We start from the raw sequence: 25224 nt of genomic DNA, 5'->3' as shown, positions 1-25224 counted from the left end.
GGTTGCCTGCAGATTCTGGAAGCCAGGCAAAAAGCGATCCCACACCCAAGTGGGCTATCTATTCATCGAATTTAGATTTAATGTAGTCTATTCACCAGCCCACTGATACGAACAGAATTGGACTACGGTGCCTGTGAGTCAAATGATCCACTTAGCTGGCAGGTACGGAACCCACTGTCAAAGCCACTGGACTGGTTACAGCCAGGCAGGCATCTGAGACACCTGGCTGGAAACACGATGGCCCTAACAAGTCAAGGCACCAGCATGAGATCCACAAATCCGTAGTAAATGAGCAGGAGGGCCGTAGGACAGGTGGGCAACGTGGTTCTCTACTGACTTCCTCTTCACAACAGAAATGTAGTTTGTGCAGGCTATGGATACCAGCATGCTTCGATATCCTAAATACTGTCACCTAGTTGAAGTTCTTATTTCTGCAGCTGTATCACTACCTTACACATTACTACATCACATGCATGCTTGTGCACATTCAATTGCATCATCTTTAATAAAAGTAAAAAATACGTATTTTCCAGGGTACTTCAGCTTTTTAGAAAATAATAGTTATAAAAAAAAGAGGTCCAACTGGAGAGAAAGCACATCTGTAACAGGCATAATGATATCCATTACAGGGTTTGTAGGACTATGGACTCATATCCATATAGTTTTTCCTATTCAGGTAAAACCAATGGTGTGATCTTGTACACAGTGGTGTGATCTAGCAAAATGAATAAATTCCAAGACAAAATTCTGTAGGAAACCACTTCTCAGTAGCTCCTGAGCTCAGGAAACTGCTGGTCTTTCTTCCTGAAAAATTAACACTACGGTAATCTTTCATCATTATATCTAGACACTGTGAACTAATGGAGAAAACTGTGCAGTATACTCAACTTTTTTGCTACATCTGTCATATTTTTCCCGGCAAATTATCACTCTGAGCCACACTTTTAGCAGATTATATTCCAAATAGAAGGTTAATGTAGTTGCTAACACCCAAAGGCAGATGACAAAAAAAATACATATATACCTCTGTTCTCCAGAAAGCTATCTACCCATCCCTTTACTAAGACTTGAAAAAATGTAGGAAAATATAAATTTTCTTGTGGAAGACTTGGAGCTGATGTGCCCACAGCATAACTAATGCAAAATTATTGAAGTAAATTGTAAAGTCACACAGTATGCATTCCCAGTTTTACTATCTGAACCTACCAGGGTATCTAAACTGCAAATATAATCATAGAATCATAGAATATCCCGAGTTGGAAGGGACCCACAAGGATCATCGGGTCCAACTCCTGGCAACAACAGGACCATGCAAAGAATTAGACCATGTGTCTGAAAGTGTTGTCCAAACGCTTCTTGAACTCCAGTAGGCTCAGTGCCATGACCCTGGGGAGCCTGTCCCAGTGCCTGACCATCCCCCAGTGAAAAACCTTTCCCTAACCCCCAGCCTGACCCTCCCCTGTCCCAGCTCCATGCCGTTCCCTCAGGTCCTGTTGCTGTCCCCAGAGAGCAGAGCTCAGCGCCTGCCCCTCCGCTCCCCTCGTGAGGGAGCTGCAGGCCGCCATGAGGCCTCCCCTCAGCCTGCTCTGCTCTGGGCTGAACAAACCAAGTGAACTCAGCCACTCCTCATATGTCTTCCTCTCTAGATCCTTCACCATCTTCGTGCCCTCCTTTGGACGCACTCTAACAGTTTTATATTTTTCTTCTACTGTGGTGCCCAGAACTGCACACGGTGCTCAAGGCACAGCTGCACCAGCGCAGAGCAGAGCAGGACAATCCCTTCCCTCAACTGGCTGCAGTGCTGTGCCTGATGCACCCCAGGGTACAGTTGGCCCTTGTGGCTGCCAAGGCACACTGCTGGTCATGTTCAGCTTGCTGTTGACCAAAACTCCCAGCTCCCTTTCTGCGGGGCTGCTCTCCAGCTTCTCGTCCCCCAGTCTGTACATAAAGCCAGGGTTGCCCCCTCGCAGGTGCAGAATCCAGCATTTACTCTTGTTAAACTTCATATTGTTCATGATTGCCCAGCTCTCCAACTTGTCCAGATCTCTTTGCAAGGCCTCACCATCCTTGATGGAGTCAACAGCTCCACCCCATTTATTATCATCTGCAAACTTGCTCAAAAAACCTTGAAGTCCTACATGCAAATCATTTATGAAAAGAGGACTGTCTCTAAAATGGAGCCTTCAGGAATCCCACTAGTGATAGGTCGCCATCCCAATGTAACCCCATTTACAAGAGCCCTCCGGGCCTGGCCTGCTAGACAATTGTTCACCCATCTTATTATGCTTTTATCTAACTGTATTCTGGTCATTTTGTCCAGAAGGATACTGTGAGAAACAGTATCAAAAGCCTTACTGAAATCCAGAAAGATTACATCGACTAGCTTCCTTTGGTCAACTAGATGAGTGACCTTGTCGTAAAACGAAAACCCATGTGCATGCTTCAAAGACGAACACAAAAAGGAGTAATACAACCTTCCCTACATTTCCAGCTGTCAGTTCTGATATGGCACAGCTGCACAACCTTTGTTCAAATTTTTGAGGAAATTGTTAACCTGAGAGAGAGTGGTGACGAATTCCACAGAGTAGAGCCATGACATATAAGAAAGCTGAAATTGTAGATAAAGGCAAGGCTGCTAAGATGGGACAGGCAGTGGCTCAAAGATTCAAGAGGAAAGACATTAAGACAGAAAGATAAAATCTAAAATGAAAAAAAGGAAGTGGAAGATTGCAACAGCAAGCACTTGTCACAAGGGGCAATAAAAGCTGACTCTTCCATCTGACTTAGAAAGACACGACAGATGACTTTCCGGGGATGTTTAGCGTACCAACGCTACTTTAGTAGGTCATTAATCTTACCTATTTTTGTGTGCGTTAAACAACAAGTAGCTGCTTTACAGGTAACTGCACAAAGCAAAAGGTGACTGAACAAAGTGACTCAGAGGAAGGATAGCGAGATTAGCAACATGGAAGCCATTCTGGCAGCAAAGGCGTATAGCAACAGGGAAGTGGCCAGAATGTGCCACTGCTGTAACTGGAAGTATGATGCATAGAAGGAAAGAAGTCAAGGAACAAAGGTCTGTTCAGATTAGCTGTGAGTGATAACATAGATAACATATAGCAGTGCTGAAATTTCACTCTGAGTGTGGCAGGTTTTAAAATTGATGCTAAGGCCATGGGAGAAAAAAAAAAAAAAAGGCAAAAAAAGAAGATGTGATCCCCATTATGTCATTTTCTGTCCTTAATCTTCTAGCTCTAGAAATGTACAGATTTAGACAATAATCCTTCTTTTGAGCAACAACAGAAGAGCAGGATTAAGCAGCAATTCAGCAGATGAACAATTGATTTTCCTTACTTTGCTTTCACTGCATCTATGCTAGGTGTGCTCCTATGCAAGTAAAATACTGAAGAACAATGCAAAAAAAATAAAATTCTCCTGCTTCCACCTTTACAGTCTGAATAGGGCATTAGCATGTCTTGGTGTTATTTAAAACGTGCGGATGGAAAATTTTTGGCTAGGTCCCAATTCACGTAACATCATAGTAATTCCCATTTCTAAAACTAAAGACTTCAAGGCAGTATTTCAAAAGTTTGCCATTTGTGATTCCGTTTATGAAACAACGTGATCTTCTTCAATTCACAAGTACTAAAGCTTCAGTGGGAAGAATGATGAAGATATGGTATAATTACCAAGGACTGCAAAAATAATTTGCAGTGTTTTCTGTCCTCTTTTGCTTGTACAAAACTAGATTTATAGCTGTGAACTGAAACCTGAATTAAGCCTGTAAGCCTACTTAAAAATAACTATTACACACTACAAATCCCTTGTTAAACAGTGTTTATTTATTTATTTATTTTAAAATCAGATTATACCTCCTACCTCTTGCACAATGTGGACAGCCTGACATGCACCACCCTATCCTGCCCATGTTGGCTAAGTCATGTCCGACAGCTTTTTATCACTGGCTGAAAGGTCGCCCTTAAGGCCTGAGGGTCTTGGAAGCTCTTCCAAGCAACCAGGTCCCCGAAAGGACAGGGGGAGAGGAGGATGTCTCTGGGTTGAGCCATAGCTCCCGGTTGCACACCACCCACCTACGCGTGTGGGTGGCAGCAACCCTTCCAGCGTGCCGGGTGTCTCTGAATGCAGAAACCTGGTTAATCGTGGCAAGTCAGACTGGGTAAGCCTTGTGTTGCTTGCCCAGCCCAAGTGTGGCAAAGCACTTGCTCCAGAAGCAAGGACTGCTCTAAACCCTGCTCTTACCCTCGTGTTCGCCTCCACTCCCGTGGTGGGGCTGCTCACCAACACTCTACCCTACGGGCCTCCCAACCACACGCCCTGCTAACAGCCTGCACACAAACCCGGGACCCTGCTCCGCTCTGTGTTACAGAAACACCCTTCTTTGATCCCCAGCCCTTCCCCAGTGGAAACCCCAAGGCAAGGGGCTTGTGGGGGGGGGGGGGGCACCCGCTGGGAAGGGCCCCTCAGCCGGTGCCCTGCGGCACGCAGACGAGGCGCCCAGACCCACCCCCAGCCCAGCAGCGACACTTTCCCCCTTTGTCCTTTGACTCCAGCCCACCCCCTCCGCGGGCCCCCAGCCCTCGGGCTCCCTTCCCTTCTCCCTCCCCTCCGCCTCCGCCCCGACCCCGCCCGGCCGCCCCGCTCCGCCTCCCGGGCCCGCTGGGAAGTGGGGCAGAGGTGACGCTGCCCGGGCGCTGAGCGGCCGGCCGGAGGCAGCGGCGGCGACGGGGACAGCGACGGGGACGAGCCGGGCGAGGTGAGCGCTGCCCGGCCCGGCTGGCTCCGGGCGGCTCGGGTAGGGCCGCCGGTGGCTCCGGGCCCTGCCGGGCGCGGCCTGGTTTGTGCGCTTAACGCGGGGGGAAGCGGTCGGTAGCCCCTTGGTGGGCGTCGGCCCGCCGTGAGCGTGGCTTTGGGGTGACGGGCCCCCGAGTCCTCCTCTCTGGCGTCCGCGATGTTTCCCTGCGGAAGGGGTTTTGGGGGGAGGGAGCGGGGTAGGTAGATAAATCATCTGCCTTCAACTTCATCGAGAGCCCTGGCGTTGCGCTGCAGGCCTGCAACATGGAGAAACAAGTGCAGGAATCCACCGAGGAGCGGACATTTCAGTACCAAAATTCGCTGCCTTCGCTGCCGGTGCCTCCTCTGGACGAATCTTTGAGTAAATACCTCGAGTCAGGTAAGGGCTTTGGCTAATTTAACGGCAGTGCGGCGTGTGCCCTCGTAACCAGGCCGATCTGAGTGAGACTCCTTGGAAGTAGTGCTCCTACAGACAGCCTGTATCAGTCTCGAGAGCTGAGGAATCCAGCCAAGGTTAGGGCACAAAAGCGCTTTTTTCAGTTTCAAAACAGGAAGCTAAATGCCCAGAGCAACCCGAGTAAAACTTCATGCCTTACACCACTTACCTTTTTTGAGCATGAAAGGAAATCAGATATATGGGAAGGTTAATTTCTTAGTTTTTCCGCCCCCCCCCGAGGGCTTTCTTTCTTTATTTTTTTTTAATTTTTATTTTTTAGCTGTATCAGTTGTCTAACAAAAGGTGTTCCTCCCTCTACAAGTGTGTTTTGCATAATGACTACTTTGCTTGTCCATGACTGTGTTTACTCAGGACTTTTGTGGAAAAAAAGTGATTTCAAACTTTTTATTTTTTTTCTTTTCTCATTAACATTATTAATTATACAGCAGTAGGAAAAGCCAGAGGTGGGCATTTTTTTGGTGGTTTACCTTGGGGAGGTTTCTGCCTTGAAACGTGAGCTGTCTAAAGACAATTGTGTAAGAGAAGTTGTGAAAACAAAAGTGCAAATGTGTCTAGCTCTGTTTAGGGCTAGGCTAAAGGCCCCTGAGCAGAGCTGACTGGTGAGGTCTTTGTTATCATACCAGACTTTGATACATCATGGAGGACAAAGATACATTACCCAATATCTTAAGGTTTTTTTCCTGTGCTTCTTTAACTAGTTTCAGAGCTCAGAGACATAGAGCTTTTCTCTTGAATGTCTGCTTTGTGTCTTACCATCCTACCTGTAATACAGGAATGGTAACAGAATAAAACCTGAAGTTCTGTCCTCAGCAGAAATATGTTACACTGTAATTTCCCTTTCCCAAAAGATAAATCCTGAAATTCACTGAGTTCCCTTTTTTCCTGTGTGTATTGGAAATGGTCCCATATCACGTTGCAATAGTGGTAGGTTTTCTTTGTTGTTTGTCATGTCATCGCTTTTTGATAGAGAGTGTTGAAATGGTGGTTTTTAGAGCAGGGAGGGGAAGGAGGTGTTTTCAGAGGGGTGCGTGTGTGTCTCAACAAAATTCTTTTGCTTTATTGTAATGCACAGAATCATAGAGTATCTTGAGTTGGAAGGGTCCCACAAGGATCATTGAGTCCAATTCCTGGGTTCACAAAGGGCCGCTGAAAAATCAGACTGTATGTCTGAGAGCGTTGCCCAAATGACGGGGGCTAAACTCCTTGAACTGCAGCAGGCTCAGTGCCATGACCACTGCCCTGGGGAGCCTGTCCCAGTGCCCGGCCACCCTCTCAGTGAAGAACCTTTTCCTAACATCTAGCCTGACCCTCCCCTGTCTCAGCTCCATGCTGTTGATCAACTTAATTTGTGCTGTTGTAGTAGTGAACATACAAAAACAGAATTGCCCTTCAGAGCTTAGTTTTGTAAATCCAGCTGGCTCTCTAAGTTAATAAATAACTCTCTCTTGGAGTGATGATACCTGACAGTGAACTCTTGCTTTTCTGCTTCTGATCTGTGTTTTCATAAACGGCATGAAAAAAAAATCCAGTTGAGGAGAGATGTGTTAACCTAAAGTTATCTCCTACTTACTGTTCCTTGTACATAAGCCATTTCATAATTTTGATCGTTGTTGTTGATCTTTAGTCTCAGTGGAAGTTGGAGGAAACATTAATCCAGTATTTGCTGTGATGCCAATGATCCTCCCTTGTACAAGTCACTTAAAGCAGAATCTGCAGGGCACAGTTATCAGACGTGGCCTCTCAGTGACAAAGGCCAACTCCCTCAGCACTCACGGGCACCTCATCAAGTCCCTCAGAGTTACTCACGTCCAATTTCTTTAAGTGTTCCCTCTGCTAACGCTCTTCCACCGAGGTTAGGTCTTCCTCGCTCCTTTTCAAAATAACTTTATTTTTATCCTAATAACGAAAGAAATTCCAGTATTTTGCATTACCTATCTAAAGGAGAAAAGCTAAGATCCATTTTCAGATACATCCTGGCCTCCTTACGCTACTCCACAAGAGTATAATAGAAGTCTTAGTGTTTTTCACATTTCCCTGGATAAACACAGAAAGCATGGGTGCTATTTGAGGGGTGACCAAGACTACGTAGACAGCCTCTGCGCCCACTGGCAGGTTCTACATCAGAAGATGGGAGAAAGCAGCTCGCCTAGATGTGATAAAAGGAACCCATCCAAAGCAGACCGGAGCGTAAGGGTGTGGAGTGTAAGGGTGTAATTGCCTAGGGGCCCCCTTTGTTTGGGGTCCCTCCTCAGAAACACCCAGCTCAAGCTCTCTCAGAAGTTTTTTTTTTTCTTTGTTTGTTTGTTTGTTTGTTTTCTTGGCTTATTAACATTGTGGAAACCTGGAGTCAAGCCCTCTTATGGTGTTTGACTCACATAATTTCCATAACACTATCTCAGTGGATGAGGGCAGAGCAATGTATACTGTTAATACTGATTTTAACAAGGCTTTTGGCACGTCAGAAGCTTCCTTTTACATTCTTAGAGACGAACTGGTAAAGTGTGGCCTAGATAGTGGACAGTCAGGTGGCCTGAAAACCCTCTCAGCTGTTGGGCTCAAAGGTTTGTGATCAGTAGCACATATTCCAGATATAGGCAAGTTTATGATGGTATACCCCGGGGTTCACTGTCGTTTAACATCTTCATTAATGGCCAACATGGTTCGAGGTGTGGAGCACCTCTCCTATGAAGAGTGGCTGAGAGAGCTGCCTTTGTTCAGCCTAGAGAAGAAATGTCTATGGGAAGACCTCACTGTGGCTTTTCAGTTCCTAAAGGGGTCTTAAAGGAAAGGCAATGTAAGAATTATCACCAAGGCCTGTAGTGATAGGACAAAGGGTAATGGTTTCAAATTGAAAGAGGCTAGATTTAGAATAGATATTGCAAAGATTTTTTTAGTATTATTTTTACACCCCACTGGTAATTAGGCACTGGAACGGTTGACCCAATGAGATTGTGAATGCCCACCCTTAGAAGTGTTCAAAGCCGTGTTGGATGAGGCTTTGGGAACCTGACCTAGAATAAGGTTTGCAGCTGGCACAGAGCTGGAAGGAGTGGCTGATGCGCCGCGTGGTTGCAGAGCCATCAGAGGGACCTCGACAACCTGTAGAAGTGAGCCAGCGGGCGCCTCGTGGAGTTCAGCCAACAAAGGGAAATGTCAAGTCCTGTTCCTGGGGAGGTATAACCCCCACACACACCAGTACAGGTGGCGTTGGGGCTGGGGCTGGAAAGCAGCTTTGCAGAAAAGCCCTTGGGCTCCTGGTGTACATGAAGTCAACCATGAGCCAGTAATGGAGCCTTGCAGCAAGAAAGTTCAGCAGTATTCAAAGCTCCATTACAAGGAGGCTTGGGAGGATTCTGTCAGGTGTATGAGTACCTGGTGGAGGTGGGTGAAGAAGGCAGGTGCAAACTCTTCACAGTAGTATGCAGTGACAGAACAAGAAGCGACAGTCACAAACAGAAATTCAAGACATTCCATTTAAAAATAAGAAAACTTACTTTACTGTGAGGGTAGACAAGCACTGGAATAGGTTGCTGTCGGGGAGGTTGTAGGGTCTGTATCTTTGGAGATGCTCAAAGCCTGGTGTGGTCCTAAGCAACCTGCTCTAGCTGACCCTGCTGAGTTGAGGTGTTGGACTGGATGTTCTCCCAAGGTCCCTTCCAACTTCAGCTCCACGATTCTGCGGAGAAGAAGAAAGTGGTTGAAGGCAAGCAGTTGTAATTCCAGCAAGATGTAGTTGTGAGGAAGTACGATTTTAATTCCATGAGGGTAGACAAGTACTTGAAGCCATTGTTTCTCCCCGAAGCTAGATTAGAGATGATACAGATACTTGTTTAATTTTTAGTAATTGTGTATCCTTCCTCATTTCTTAACATTTGTAAGTCGGTCACAGGATTAGCTGTAGCAAGACAGACAAGAAAATACCTGACAGTGTCCAGCAACCTCAAATACGAGTTAGACTTCATTGTGTCAGCCTTGAATGAGCGGACGCCCCCACAGGTCTGTTTGCCAGTGACTTCCCAGTCTAAGTATAAACATAACAGAAAAATAAATTGTACACAGTGTTAGTACATGGTACGGCGTATGAGATATACCCCTATACAAACCCACGTCAGCAGTGCTTGCTGATAACAATAAATGACACTGTAAAGAGGTTTTAAGGAGGCTTTTTGATGAAAATAATGAGTTCTGCAAATATTTACGGAGAACTTTGGACTGTATGGTGTATGATCCGAGAAAAATCCAGAAGTATTTTAAAATACAAAAATTGGACAGTAGTAACTGTCATCAGCATCATTCAAGTAGGGATAACGTAGGGACAGTTGAGATTTGATGGATACGGTGCTTGTAGGCCATGGATGGGCTTGAAAATAAAGGCAAGTAGCTTATAGTTGGTGCAGTAAGGTGACAGACATGTATGGCTCAATGTATTAAGGTAGAGAGTTCCTGTAAACTTAGTTATTCGTTGAGTTCTTTGGCAGCTGATGAAGACACAGGACTCCATGGTATTTCCAGTTATAGTTTAAAATAGATTGGATTCATTTACCTGTTACATATTTCAGGCTTTCAGCAATTGTTGAAATCTGACATCGTATTTGTTTAAAAGTATGTACTTATGTCTTTCTTAGAACACACTGGTTTAATTACAGCTTTTAAAAGGTGTTTTTCCCCCAAAAAAATGTATGTTTACGAAAAATAAATTTGGGATACTTTCATCCACTCCCCTGTGGACATCTTTATCTTGGAATAAATCTCAGCATACAGTTCTCTTTAAAAACATTTCCTTTTTTACAGTGAAGCCATTTCTAAATGAAGAAGAATATCAAAGAACTGAGGATATAGTGAAAAAATTTGAAAATGGGATTGGCAAAGAGTTGCATCAGAAATTACTGGAAAGAGCTAAAACAAGAAGGAATTGGGTAGGTATTTAGGATGTTCTTACAATGTAAGAAATTGTAATTGAACTTACTCCTCGGTTGTGTATGCATGTTACTGCCGCTGCTTTGCTCGGAGAGAAGATATCAGCACCTCTCTGGAGAACAAGTGATAAGCTGGTTGTTCAGCGTATGGTTTTGAGAGGCACTTAGCTGTGATTTTTTTTTTTTCTTCTTAGGATCTGCCACTTGGCCTATGGATATGAGCACACTTGCTTGTATATCTGTGATTTTTTTCAGTTGGGCAGCTAAGAGAGTTCTCTAACTAAAATGCGAAGTTACCAGCTTTTGAATGCTCTGTCTGTCTGTCAGTCCTTTCTTCTGTTACCTGCTTTACCCTACCATGTAGGGGAGGGAGGTAACTTAAGAGTTTGGTCCCTCTCTTTCTTGAGGAAGGGATTCAGTGGGGGCCATTCATGAGAACTTTGCAAGTCTTAACGTGACACATGCCGGAGTGGGCATTTTCAGGTGATAGAAAACTGTGTTGTGAACTGTCCATCGCAGATCCTCACTCGCACAAATTCTCTTTCCTTCCCTTCTTCGTGCTGTAACGGCTGATACTCGCAGCAGCCAGATCTGGCACATGCAAGAGTTCTAGATGATGATGAATATCAGGGAAGAACTTTTCATAGTTCTACATAATTTTACAGTTTAATAGCCTGAAGTAGTATTGAATATTATTTCAACAGCTTGCAAATAAGAGAAGAGCTAGATGTAGCATTACCCTCAACAATTAGGTTTTGAACCACTCTCCTGCCTTCTATTATATAGGAACTACTATTCAAAACATTGAAAAACAAACCAAACAAAACCCATGCAGATCAGGCAGTGATTATTAGAGAATTAATGTCTGAAAGTTATTCTGATGCTAAACATTTTTCATTTTCAGCTGGAGGACTGGTGGCTGAATGTGGCTTATCTTGATCTTCGCATAGCAACGCAAATCCACTGCAATATGGGCGGCCCTGCTCCCTATATTGAACACTGCTGGCCATCCAAAGAAGGCACTCAGATAGAGAGAGCGTGTATCAATATATGGCACACCCTGAAATTCTGGGAGCTGTTACGAGAGTAAGACAATATTTAGAATCAATTATTTCTTCTTACTGATCTGTGCGTACTTTAGTAGTGAAAATATGTTTATGTTCATTGGCACAAGGTCTGTACAGTAGAAGATGGGCTTGTCTTACCTTGACTTACTTCCATAATTATCACCTCTCATGCTTAATTTTGGTATATTTGTTTACTGCAGAGAGAAGGTGCCTATAGAGAGATCTAGGGATGATGTTCTGGACATGAACCAATTTCGAATGCTCTTCAACACTTGCAAGGTTCCTGGAATTACCAGAGACTCAGTCTGCAACTATTTTAAGACTGGTAAACAAATACAGATTGTGGTTTAATACAAGCAAATGATTTTGTGTTGGAGGCTAATGGAGCAGTCATTTTAACCATCAACTACTAGCTTCTTCAAAAACTAAATCAGATACTGGTTGTTGAGTGCTTACATAAAGAAGCAAATAAGAAATCAGATCCACTAATGACTTTTTGGTACGATGTTTAGTCCTTCCTTATTTAACCTTATTCAAGGTTAAAAGAAAGCTCTGCTACAAATTGTGTGTTACCAGCCTGATGCCTCTAAGAATTACAGTGCTAGCATTAAGAATTAAAAAACACAAATTCCATACATTATAAATGTGGGTGTATTACATGTATTGTTTGGACAGAATTGCAGCATTGTTTGTAATTGTGTCCTTTTCTCTGGAATGCTTTTCTGGAGTGTGCTCCCGTTACATTCTGTTGGGATAATTCTTACATACTTTCTGTCGCTGTGCTGGCTCTTGGCTTAGCCAACTTCTTTTATTTTCAGTCTTGAAAATACTCCGTAGAGATTCTTGAAGCCATTCTCTTAAGTTCGTAACAGTTTTCTGGAGTGCTTGGTCAAGAGCTGAAGTAAAAGTGTAATGTCCTTCACTAACGTATATTGTAGCATTAGCAACCAGCTAACTGAAAACATAACACCCCTCTCCCACACACACATTTGGATGCGTCTGGAGGTGTTCAGGAGCATTGCTCTAGTTAATCGTGTGAGATGTGAGTTCCTGAAAGACTCAGGAGTTCAAGAGGAAAGATGTATTGCCTTGCCCCACAGAAATTATATAAGGAAATCTCCATGCCACAGGAAGTGAAGAGAAAAACACAAAGCTGAAGGTGCATTTCTGGGGGGTTATTTTAGGGTTACTATTGAAGAATCAATTTAAATACCAAGTCCGAATGGTGGAAATTCAGTGTTATGATCACACTTACTAAGCAAAGCTGTGATCTTGTGGATACGCAAGTCATTCACATCCCTTTTTTACCTTAAAATATTGTAAGATCTTTAAACAGTCTTGCTTATGTTATCTTTAATGTCATACACAACATGTGAAATCCATTTCCATGTAGATTGTCTGTCTCCAGGTGAAATACTTAGTTCAATTAGTTGTCTGTGTGATTCATGGAGAAATACGAATACCTCTAGGGAAGGATTTGGGTCATCCAGATATGCAGGTACATAAGACAGAAGGAATTGCTATCTGGAGAGGGATCTGTTTCTCTCCTTTGGCTACAGAGGGAACTGACGTTGTCTAAACACTTGACGTAAGATTGAGATTGCAGAGTAGGACACCTAAAATTTGACCGGTAATGTCAGCTTGGAGTCAAAGACCAGACTAAGATGAAGGCAAAAGACCTTGATCAGTGGAGCCTGGAGAGCTGTTTGGTTCACCCTGCAGCAGACACCTTACTGAGGACAGATGAAGAGCTCACTAGATTTCAGTAAATGTATTGAATAGATCTCCCCCAGCTGCAGTCAGAGATCAGACACGGAGTTGTAGGTATCTTAACTTCCGAACTTAATTCTCCCCCTTGCTTTAGACAGCTAAGTTTAGGAGGATGCTCCATAAAATGCCCTAATTTGTTGTCATCCCTTCTAGTTTTGGTTATGTTAGATCTTAATTTCATGATCTGTGAGAATGTGGTTTGCGTGAAATGAGAAATTCCACATCCTTGATCAGATTGTATTGAATTGCATTAACTAATTTAGAAAGTAGAGCCATAAAGATAGCTGCATAAGAATCTGATTGTTAAGATAAAGGCTTTTGTGGGCTTGTGTTGAGTTAAATAGTTGTGGATAAAGAAGCATACGTTTCTTCTTTGTCCTTGGGCAAAGTTTTGTATTACGAGAGCTGTAGCACAGTGGCTCAGTTTCAGAAAAATGTAGCCAAAACCAGATTTATCATCTGTTTTTATCACAAACTTTTCCAACTTTTTTTTAGTATTAATGCCAGGTAGATGGATATGATAAGACAGTGCTGTGCAAACGTACTTGAGCTACTGTGGGCCAGTACCACCTGTGTTTCTGTATAATGTCCAAATTTGTGTGTTAGTTCCATTTTTACAGACTTGCACGTGCTGATCAGGTCTAATTGACTTCCGTGCACATCTCTGTTCTTGAGATGCGTATCTGAAACTTGTCAAATAAACACCCTGAGAAGTGAGGGACTCAGTTCAGGAATCGAATCAAGTGGAAAGTGTCTTAGCAACTTGCTTACTGCATTATGTTTCCTGCCCCTCCCCTTTGCACCCCCCCTTCCCTTTTTTTTTTTTTAACAAAACAAATGTCACTAATTACTCTTGTTTTGGCAGAGGGTGTTCCTGCCTACAAGGTACACGAATAAATGATGTTTACTACTAGGTAACGACAATGACTTGAAGTCGTTAATAATGGTGTATGTATATAAGTTATGTACTTGTATAGATTTTCTCTGAGACCTCTTAAAACTTCAACACTGCAGTAAGATCATGAAGTTGGTCTTTGAAAATTATTCTTTTTAATGTGATCCTCTTTTTAACTCTATGAAGTCTGCCTCATTTTGAAGAAAAATGGGTCTGTAGGACTTGCTGAATAGTTTTCCTTTATCTGTCACTGACTTTATCCCTGGTGCTGGATTTTCACATTTGGTGTTTTGCTTTGTTTCAGCGGCTGAAGGTGAATGCCCGTCCCACTTAATGGTCCAGTGTCGAGGCCGAGTGTTTACATTTGATGCTATACATGAAGGAAACATGCTGACTCCTCCAGAGATTTCCAGGTTTTCAAACTACCTTGTTTCAAATGAACTGCATACCAAAGATAGTTCTTTTTCTGTCCCTCTCACTCCAAAGAGCTAGGGCTGAGAGAGACTACAACTTTTCCTGCAGCTGCAAACATTCAGATTCTAGTGAATTTTGGATTAGTAGATGGCATCTTCTTACCATGAGTCATAGTCTTGTTCTTTTGTAGTACACTCATCAACATCATGCAAAAGGGGTGAATGAAGGTGTTTCAGTAGGAAACATTATCTATGTGTGATGTTTTTTGACGTGGAATTATCAGGACTATAAGTAACACCATTCCTTTCAGGACCAATTTGCACTGATAATTGTCTTAGTGCTACTTCATCATTACAGAATCACAGAATCATCTAGGTTGGAAGAGACCTCCAAGATCACTGAGTCCAACCTCTGACCTAACACTAACAAGTCCTTCACTAAACCATATCGCTAAGCTCTACATCTAAACATCTTTTAAAGACCTCCAGGGATGGTGACTCAATCACTTCCCTGGGCAGCCCGTTCCAATGCCTAACAACCCTTTCAGTAAAGAAGTTCTTCCTAACATCCAACCTAAACCTCCCCTGGCGCAACTTCAGCCCATTCCCCCCTTGTCCTGTCACCAGGCACGTGGGAGAATAGACCAACCCCCACCTCTCTACAGCCTCCTTTAAGGTACCTATAGAGAGTGATAAGGTCGCCCCTGAGCCTCCTCTTCTCCAGGCTGAACAACCCCAGCTCCCTCAGCTGCTCCTTGTAAGACTTGTTCTCCAGACCGCTCACCAGCTTCGTAGCCCTTCTCTGGACTCTCTCTAGCACCTCCATGTCTTTCTTGTAGTGAGGGGCCCAAATCTATCAAGGATGAAGCACGACTATCCTTTTGATAACGTTTCAAACCTAATCCATCTGTGGTTAATTTTGAAAAGAATAGAGGGGTTGGAATTCCTGTTGGTGAGTGCAGCCGTCAAAAATCCAAGTATAAGTTGATTTTCTGCTAGTTACAGAGCAGTGCAGCAGCATTTCATTTTCTTTCAATGTGTTTGTGCAAGACCAGGGATAACTGACCACGTTCGTGGTTCTTTTCATACTCCTGAACTGCTGCAAAGAAACAGAGAGAAATAATTTGGTTCTTTAAATAATAAATTTTGCTATGTTTCAAGCTTTTCCATGCTGCATCTCCACTCTCCCAGTAGCATGCAGAAGTGACAGCTTTTCAAACTGGCAGTAGTTACGTCCACAGGATTTGCTCTCTCAGCTCTAATGTCACATACAGAGGTAGTTTCAGCATAAGCCCCTTCTGATCAATTTCAGATCTATATGCATCTACTTGCTAGAGAGGGATTGTACATTTCATCGAGGTCTTCTCCAACTTAAGTGATTCTATGATCTAGGAAGAATTTATGGCATTTGTGCAAGTGCTGGTTATAGAGCACAGCAGAAGGCTTTTTTTAAAAAAATCCAATTTTTTTGCCAATTAAAATTGGCAAAAGATGGGTGACCCATTTCCTTAGGCAAGGCAAAAAATAGAGAAGCTCAAATATCACTTTTTTTTTTTTTGAAAGTTTGGTACTTCAGGATTCAACATCTGTATTTCTGACTTACATAGTTGTACAAGTTAGATCAAGCAAGCAACAAGGAAGTGAACAACTAGAATACGGACAAAAACCCTAAAACTTTCTGTTGGCAAAGTAGCGCTCTGTTAATAGCTCTTCAAAGGGGCAGCGTAAGGAACCAGTAGGAAGAAGTATTCTTGTGTAGCTGAGTCTCTCCATTTAGGATGTACTGCAGTTACTGTTCTGTAAATTCTATTTTTTTTCTTGAGTGAAAGTTTTTCCATTGTGTCTCATTAGCTGCTATAAAAGCTGGAGACCTGCAGTATTGCTGACTTGTTGCTCAGGAAAGACTGATCTTCCCTGTTGAAGACTTAAATCCAGTTTTAAACTGATCTAAGTGCATGCTTAGCACTTTAGGGTCATGGTAGTTTACATGTAAGTCTGTACTGTGCTGGCAACTGCAATTGGAATTGTCTGTTAGTGACTGAACACAAAGCAGATTTTCAGCTGCCCTTCACACAAATCAGCTCCCTCAGACCCTCCTTAAAATTCATATTAGCTTGTGAATGTGGAACAAAAGTTACAGCTCGACAGGAGAAAAAAAGAAAGAGAGAGATAAAAACGATGTTTTTGATACATCTTCGTATGTTCCTTGTTAACTTTAGCTTTTTGAAATCTTCTTATAGGCAACTTACATATATCCAGAAAAGATGCCATAGTGAACCAGCTGGACCAGGACTGGCAGTCTTGACAAGCAATGAAAGGACAAAATGGGCAGAGGTTGGAATCCTTCGACAGTTTTTTCCTCGTAAAAAAATTTGTGACCACTGCAAATACTTCATTTCACTTAGCTCTGCCATTTCCTGCTTTCTAGATACGTGAATATTTAATTGGTCTTGATCCAAACAACCTAGCCCATCTTGAAAAGATTCAGAAAAGTTTGTTCACCGTCTGCCTGGATGATTCTAGTCCCCATGTAACTCCTGAGAACTACACCGAGGTAGCTAAAGATTTTCGATAGTTCTTATCTGCCCTTTATATAGCTTTTTTCTCTGCATATGTGCATGTTCTTTCTGTGGTAAAGTAGCACCTTGCTTCTTTATAACTGAGAAAATGAAGCAGATCAATGTGCAGATAATGTTTCTTGTTGATCCACAGGAATAATTAAATTGTTTGAATTGTTAGGATATTGTAAGTGAGAATAGAGGAAATAGACCTTTGTAGTCTTTTTGCTCTCCATGCTTCAGGGTCCTTAGAAATATAGTCATCAACTTGTTACCACTCTTAATTGTTTCATCTTTAGTTGCATGAAAATGTCTTCTCTATTGGGCAGGCCTCACCATCTTAATGTAGGTTAGTTTTGGCTGACAGAGGTTGGCAGCGTACTTCGTATTTCTGAAAACCCACAGTGTAAAATTTTTGCTTTAGGTTACGAGGCTGGGGGTAGTGGGTGATCCAACTGTGCGCTGGGGAGATAAATCCTACAATTGCATTTTCTTTTCCAATGGAACCAGCAGTGCATTCTGTGACGTAAGTTGAAAAAAAAACACAACACAAACACAATTCCCCTTATAAACCTTTCAAGTATTTACTTAGTAAGTTTTCCCTTTCAGAGTATTAAATGTTTAACATGTTCCTTTTTAGTTTAGCCTGGTTTTCTGGGCAGCTTGTCTGGCAAGTTTCCAAAAGCAGTCTGCTTTTACAGCGATCGATGTTATACCATACCTGCTTTAAGAACATGAGCTCTGAAATCCTAATCTTATTTCTGTCTTTAACACTCCCTCGTTAGTTTCGGAAGTAAATTGCATGAGAAGGCTAAAAATGAATTCCTTATGTTGAACAAGTGTGTTCTTAAACTCAGATTGTTTTTATTCTTAAATGACAGTTCTTAAGTGGCCATAAAGGTCTACAACCTGCCTGCAATCTGCTTCTCTACAGCTGTGCTGTGCTGTGCCTATCTAGATGCAGAGCAGTCAAAACAGCAGGTGGACTTACAGTAGTTCTATAAGTATTGTAGAAGAACTAGAAAAACAAGTCCAACGCTCTGTTGTAAAGCTGCTAGTCTGTGGGGATAAGAAGTGGGGTAGGGGAAAAAAACCAAAACAATATGATCCTCTTGCAGTCATGCAAATAATGCAATATCTCGTCCTGTATGATTCCAGCATTCTCCTTTTGATGCCATGGCTTTAATTACCATGTTAGTGTATACCGATGGCAAGATTATTGAGAACGAGGGAAAATGGAAGGTACGTATACTTTAATCTTTCAAATGTATTAGTTAGTGTCAATTTTTTTTTATGGGTAACATTTTCTGTTTTCTCCCTTTTTTTTTCTGTCTGCCTGCTCCCAGGGATCAGATAAAGTGAGGGATCTTCCATGGCCAGAGGAACTTGTATTCACGGTGGACCAAAAGGTTATTGATGAAATTGGACGTACTAAAGAAATATATTACAAAAAGGTGAAATTTCTTGCTGTTTCTCCTAATTGTCATTGATTTTTTTCATTGCGTTTGTGTGGTTTTAGCTGTTCTTTCTGCCAGACAACAGAGGTAAATATGTTATGAATTGATGACTTAGGGGATTTAAAACCATGGTTAAATTTGTACCATTTTTGCTTTGTGTTGAATATGTTTCATTTGAAGTGAACCAAGTTGTGATATTTGAAATGACTTGACTTCTGTGTGTTTTGTTTGTTTTTTCTTTTTTCCTCCTGTGGCTTAACAGGTATCTGAACTGGAACTAGTGAGTTACGCCTTCACATCCTTTGGCAAAGCATTGATTAGGAAGAAGAAACTTCATCCTGATACGTTTGTGCAGCTTGCCCTTCAGCTGGCTTATTACAAATGTCACGGGCGGTAAGAAAAGCTCATTACCCAGATTATGAATGAAAAAACAGAGCATTGAATAGAGGCGTGGGTCTGGAGATGTAATGCAGGGGCCTTGCAGTGCCACTGTATAACTTGCTATAGGGATAAAAGAATGAAGAAGCAAGGTTTTGCTTTGTTTTGTTTGCTTTGAAGATCAAATAAGGCCTTGTTTTGCACCACTGAAATTCAAGGGGCTTCTGCTCTTGGCTTCAGAAGAATTGTCCTTGTTACCCTCACAGGGATCATGTGCATACATACTATGGAATGGAGGGCAGACAAAAGTCCATAACAACATGAGTTTGGACTGTACAAAGTAAATAACGGGGCAAATGGCAAACTTGCAATGGGTCAGGATTTCTTAATGCCAAACAGTTGCTCAGATGGAGTAGAAATCTTTATTTGTAGCAGCTGACAGCCATCAGTAAAATCGTTAGGCTTCCAAAGCTGTAAAAGAACTCTTAGACTTCAGTGCCTCACTTTCCTTCAGCACCATTAATTATGGAAGTTTGGGTGTAGTAATAGAGACAGGGACCCTCCAGAAGCGTGGCTCAGCAGTTTTGTGTGTGTCATTTTATTTTGGATTCTTGGTAAAAGACACTGTTCTTCCTGGTACTGGTGTTCCCAAATTTCTCTTTGCTAGCTAGCCATGATTATGGCTTGGATGAGTCATTACTGACCTAGCAAGTATTGCTTGCTTCGGAAAAAAAGAGGGTTTCATCATGTGAGTATGGCGTTTAGTCACTGGAGGTGCTCGTCCTATCGGACAGGCTAGATCTTGGTTTGCTAAACATTGGAATAAATTGTCTGACTAAAATAGCCTGTTAAGTCTGTTTTAAACACACTATTACATTGCATTTCAATTGTATAAATGGTAGAATATGATAGAGCTGGGGACTCTCCAGAGAGTGTGTGACTCTCTCTAGGTGAGTGCCAGTATGCAAGAGATTTGAGCCTTTCCCGTATAAACAGTGAGCGTTGGAAAACACTGCTTACGTCAGGTGTGTCTCTTAAGTTTTGAGCTTTTGTGTGGTGTTAGATGGTTTCTTTGATGGAAATACATAGTGAAACTGAATGCTGCATAAATTCAGCTTAGTTAAACTAGTACAGTACATCTTTAATCAGCAGAAAATAGCCATGACAAGCCAGCCTTTCAAGAAGTGATTACAGCGTTGGCGCTTTTTCAGGCGTCTATCTCGTAAAAGCTTGCAGAGCTCCTTTGCGGCTCCTTTTCAGATACACATGCACACACACAAATTAGGGGCTTACGGATGGCTGTAACTGGGCTGGATGCATAGGATACTTCACAGAACATTTTTTTTCTTGGAGAGAGCAAATAGTTTTGTGAAGTTGATGAGATATTCTTCCCTCATTTTTCTTCTCAGTCCGGGCTGCTGCTATGAGACTGCAATGACCAGGCGCTTCTATCACGGCCGCACAGAGACCATGAGACCGTGCACTGTGGAAGCAGTGGAGTGGTGCAAATCCATGCTGGATCCTTCTGCCAGTGTAAATACAGAAATCCTACTTTAATCATAATGTGTTTAGAAGGCGTGTCATTTGAACTGCTTAAAATTCACTTTCCTACTGTCTCATTAATGGGAGTCGGCTTGTTTCCAGTAAGACAAATTGCAAATGTTGGGTTGCTTGAGGTCTGGCTGCGGTTGCTGGGACTGAGGTGAGCCGTCGTGCGTGGGCTTGGTTTGATTTTTTTTTCTATTTACACTTGGTTTTCAAGTCTGTCTTGAGTTATATTCACACTGATTTTCATGCCTCAGAAAGTAACCGGCTGGGTACCAGTGTATTCTGCCATGGAGTGGTTCTGTTGTTTTAATTTTAAAGTGAAATAGGGAAATGTTAATCTAATCATTGAGTCCAAGAGCGAGGTTGAAATCTGCTTGTGTCCTAGTGGCAACAGGAATGTATTCCAGAGCTTGCCTCTGAATAGCTCAGCCAGTGACCTTTCCTTTTCCCAGCAACTACCCTGTAGTGCATGGCTGGCGAGGGATTTCATGCCTTTCTTGCCAAGTGAAAGCTGTACAAAAGCTCCTTCTGTTGTCCTCAGTGCACATTGCTCAGAGCGTGAGAAATGATGGAAGGAGAAGATTTGGAACATAGGGCTACACATCTCTAAGGAAATTCAGAGGTTACAGATTGTTAATGTCTCTGAGAAACAGAGGAGTATAGCTGTCAGGAAGTATGTGTGATGGATGATTAGTCCTAAAGAGTGGATTTTCCTGGTCTTCACTGTCTTCTTGTGGCATATGCTGCAGCTTTAAAACTCAGCTTTCGTGCCGTTAGTTACATCTGCTTTCCTATTGCACGTATGGGCTCCTGTTGTTTCCCTGCTATTCAGTTATCTTCTAACCAATTATCAGGCTTTTATGGACAATACACAGAGAGGTTTGTTACTTCCAGCCCTAACAGTAGCCTTCTCTTTCTTTTTGTCATTATCTCCAAATGTCCTCCTAGTGCTGTTTCTTTATGATAATCTCTTAGGGGGCTTTAATAGCATTTAATCTGCTCAATGGCATTGAAATAAACATGCTTAGAAGGCTACTCTTAAGGTACTTGAAACTACCTGAAGTTAGGTGCTTTGGAAGAAAATCCGTTTGTGTGACATTTTCTTTTTCCCCTTGTGAGCTTAGCAGCTTGGTTTTTATCCAAATAGAGTGGCTACTGGCAGTGGTTCGCATTCCGTGCTGCAGCCTCGCACATACCGAGTACAAAGATAGAAGGTGCTCCTTGAGTAGTTAAAGAGCTAGCAGGACCTAAGTACAAGCCAAGATGTGTATGTTTTAATTAGGGTAAAGAGGCAAGATGCACTTTTTTCTGCTTTCTCTTCACAATTTTTTTCTTACTTTTTTTTCTTTTTTTTTTGTCACGGAAAATGACGCTCATATAAACGCAGCCAGACCTGCTAAAAGCTCATGGGCTTTCTAAGTAAGTGGTAGAAGACTTTTGGTTTTAATTTCTCTAGTTTACAGTGGCTACCTTGCAGCATTCTTTCAGCTTGTTTGGAAAAGAGCATGAGGCTTAGAATATTAGTCAGTGCAAAAATGACCTGAATAACAGAATGCAGATACAGGGAACAAATGAGCAAGTTCTCATGAAAAAGGAATTTGGATTTGGGAGAAAGAGTTTGAGAAATTTAAAAGAATATGGGTGAGTCACAAGGTTCTAATGTACCTTTCAATTCCTCCATTTTCTTCTATCTAAAATTGCTAGAAGTCGTGAAAGGGAAAAACTTGCTGATCAGTGCTTTGTAATGTGTTACTTGTGTTTTTTGTTTTGTTTTGTTTTGTTTTTAACCTGTTCCCCTTACTTTAAACAGACATATGAACGCCTACAGCTGATGCATGCAGCATTTGCAAAGCACAATAAGCTGAGGAAAGAATGTGAGAATGGAAGAGGTACTCTTGGATCCAAAGTTATTTCTTTCCTTGTGGGTGGAAAGGGAACATTTCTGTATGCTAATATATCTTCTGTCTTCTTGTGCTCCATAAAACTACCCCCTTAACATTTTATATGTAAGTAATTTTGGGAAGAGGAACTAAAACCAACTCCTTGTACCCTTCCTTGCACCCTAAATACATTTTCACTTTAAATGTTAATTCAGTTTTTCTGCTGGTGGGCCAATTTCAGTGTGTCGAACTCCTCCTCCATGCTGAAATAGAAGTTTTTCTTGGGTTTTGTTTTCTGCAGGGTATGCGCAGGGTCTGTATTACTTAGCTTATTTGCATTTGGGCTCAGTGTTGCAAACTGAAAGTGTTGAAGGCCTCTTACCAAATATAATTACCAAAATATACCCAAACATTACCAGATATTTGGGAAGTGGTTTTGTGTGCCACAGTGTGAATCTTGTGTTTTTTGTTTTGTTTTGTTTTTTGCTAGACTGTGTCATTTTCTGTCCTTCAGCTGCTATTTGAGCTTCAGCTATCCGGAAAAGAAAAAGCAGAAAAGCGGGAAAAGGTGCTGTTAATGATGCAGTTTGTGCGTTTCTTTGACAGGATTTGACCGTCATCTCCTGGGTCTCCTGCTCATAGCCCAGGAGCAAGGACTCCCAGTGCCAGAACTTTATGTGGATCCTGCCTTCACAGCCAGGTAACCGGGGGTCTTGTCCTGCGGGGAAGCGGTGTCCCTTGGTAACTGAGGACTGACTTTGTTACATTGACCTCAAGCCTGATGATTTTCTGATCTCTAGGACAAAATAACTTTTTTGTAAAATGCACTTTGAAATTAACTTTAAAAATGCTGCTTTCGTTTTGTGGTGTTTTGCAGTGGAGGAGGTGGGAATTTCGTTCTTTCAACTAGCCTGACTGGCTACACTAGATTCAGTGGATGTGCCCTACCTATGGTAGACCATGGCTATGGCTTTTTCTATGCAATCCGAGATGACAGGTGAGTTTGTCATTTCATTTGGGCCTTCATTCTCTCTCTGTATCACAAAAGGAAAGATAGCTAACGACTATGAGGGAAGGAAGGAAAAGATGAAACGTGGTTGAACATGTCAGAAAAGGTTGAGAAGTGAGGTAGAGGAGAATAGAGGCATTGACGTTCTGGGAAAGCACGTGTGGGAGGAAGGACAAATGGTGGAGGTGACACGAGCACCTAGATGCTGACAGTGAGCAGAAAGGAAAGAGTTGGGCAGGTGAAGGGGGGAACAACAGAAGTTAACCTTTAAAATAAGATTTAAAATAAGCTTTCTCCTTAGAGATCATTAAGCGTAACACATGCAAAGGTGTTTTTAAAAAGTAGCTATTGACCGACAGACAGATGGAGCACAGGTGAGCACACTGTCCATCATTTTTTGACGGTGATGCACACACCTCTTGATTCAACGAAGAAGAAGCTAAAGTATTTGGCTTCACTTCTCATAAAATGGTAGCATTTGGAAATATCTAGCTTTGGCTTGTTAGTCTACAGACAACAATTACCACTTGTTCACCAAATCAAGTAAATTACTTTGATTACAGTGTGCTGAGATAACCTGCTATTTTGTGATTCAGGTGTAGTTTGATGACTAGTTTCTAAAACTAAATAAAGACTTTACTGTAGATTAGATTCAGTTTGAAAATACAAACCAATTATACTTTTTCCTGTAGCTCTGTTAGCATAAATAAAGATTAGGTAAATAGACAGAAAGTACTTTAAACTAGTTTCTGTGAATTGTATTTCTTCTCTGCATTTTCAAATGTAAGCAGAAAAATTATGTCAGAGTGTATGTAGAAATGGGTATTTAAATCAAAATACCTAGTTTCAAGATCTGTAAACACTGTCATTTTTACTGAAGGCCGTGGGGGTTTGAATCCTTAAATCTGTATGTTGGGATGGTGTGTTTATTTGCTAATTTTTGCTTCTGAACTTGTTGATAATTTGATTTTTGAGGCTAATTTTTATGACTTATTTTAGACCATGATAATTAAGAGTAATAACTTCATTGTTTTCTGTATTGACAGGATTATCGTTAACTGTTCTTCCTGGAAATCATGCCCAGAGACCAGCGCAGAAGTGCTGTGCAGAACCGTATTCCGGTGTTTTCAGGACATACTGCAGTTAACAATTACAACTCAGTTATAAGGTTGATAATGATATGAAAGAGCCTGTGCAAGCTGGCAGGTTATATGCAGAACTTGTAAATGAAACACTACTCAAGAGAACTGTTGTATTCAAGCTCAGACTTGTAATGATCTGTGTGAAATCTACCTGTGTTCATGGGATTTACTGTGGTAACAGTGCCCATTTAAAAGTAATGTAGCCATTTGCAACAGCAATGCAAGTAGTAGTATTTGATCTATGTCAAACTATGCAATATTAAAACATGCCTCAACAATGCAAACATACTTGGGAGATATGGTGTTGGAAACGGAGAATTTATGGGAGATTTGTATTTATGATCTTAGTAGTAACACATAGAATACTTTGTAGTCTAATGATACTGTTCATGCCAGTGGAGCACTTACCTGTGTACTTCAGAGTAACCACACTCTCCTCTTAGGTGACTGTGCTGCCTGTTCGTAGTGGTTTATGAAATAGAAGGGCTGCCTCCATCAGGCTGTGCTCTTTTGTGAGGTATCTTTCACTTCTGCTACCTGGATTATATCAAATAAAGGTTGTATCCGCGTATGGGGATATTCCCACTGCATTTATAATATAAAGGCACTGCAATCTGAAGTATTTTAAAAAAGCCTTCAGTAATAAAGACAGTAGTATATTAATTCCAAATTCCTCAGAGTTTACATCTTCTAGTGAGCTGTGAATTTCTCTGCTGCTTTATACTAGTAATACACAGTAACAGTAAGCACTGAATGCATCTTGATGAGACTCTCAGGATTTTAAGACTTTTGATTCCTGTCTTTGAGCAGTTTTGTATTTTCTTCTCTTTAAATAAAATTCTTCTAAAAATCATTTTTTTAAATTTGATTTATTTTTAAGTTGATGCTTGATCTGCGTTGACTAGACTTTGTGAAATAGACG

At 41.9% G+C, this 25224-nt stretch overlaps 1 protein-coding gene across 1 annotated transcript; it reads left to right on the top strand.

Annotated features, from left to right (window-relative positions):
* Window positions 1–4616: 4616 nt before the first annotated feature.
* Window positions 4617–25155, top strand: CROT (carnitine O-octanoyltransferase). Its single transcript, XM_083826037.1, has 17 exons — window positions 4617–4774; window positions 5068–5191; window positions 10061–10185; window positions 11090–11271; window positions 11453–11577; window positions 14222–14330; window positions 16571–16664; window positions 16759–16884; window positions 17313–17414; window positions 18047–18130; window positions 18235–18342; window positions 18608–18738; window positions 20133–20256; window positions 22082–22160; window positions 22758–22851; window positions 23029–23148; window positions 24207–25155. The coding sequence occupies exons 2-17, from the start codon at window positions 5077–5079 to the stop codon at window positions 24325–24327; spliced, it is 1839 nt and encodes a 612-aa protein (XP_083682163.1). The 5' UTR covers window positions 4617–4774; window positions 5068–5076; the 3' UTR covers window positions 24328–25155.
* The last annotated feature ends 69 nt before the right edge of the window (window positions 25156–25224 follow it).

This window comes from Anser anser (genome assembly GCF_964211835.1).
Source record: "Anser anser genome assembly, chromosome: 2".
Classification (NCBI taxonomy): domain Eukaryota; kingdom Metazoa; phylum Chordata; class Aves; order Anseriformes; family Anatidae; genus Anser; species Anser anser.
This window is presented reverse-complemented; position numbering and strand designations above follow the sequence as displayed.

Bases quoted from the DNA above. Each gene is read 5' to 3' on its own strand.
- CROT (XM_083826037.1), top strand. From the start codon at position 5,077: ATGGAGAAACAAGTGCAGGAATCCACCGAGGAGCGGACATTTCAGTAC. The intron at 16,665-16,758 runs GTTGGAATCCTT...CCTGCTTTCTAG, and splicing joins AAAGGACAAAATGGGCAGAG to ATACGTGAATATTTAATTGG. The intron at 22,161-22,757 runs GTACTCTTGGAT...TTTCTTTGACAG, and splicing joins AGAATGTGAGAATGGAAGAG to GATTTGACCGTCATCTCCTG.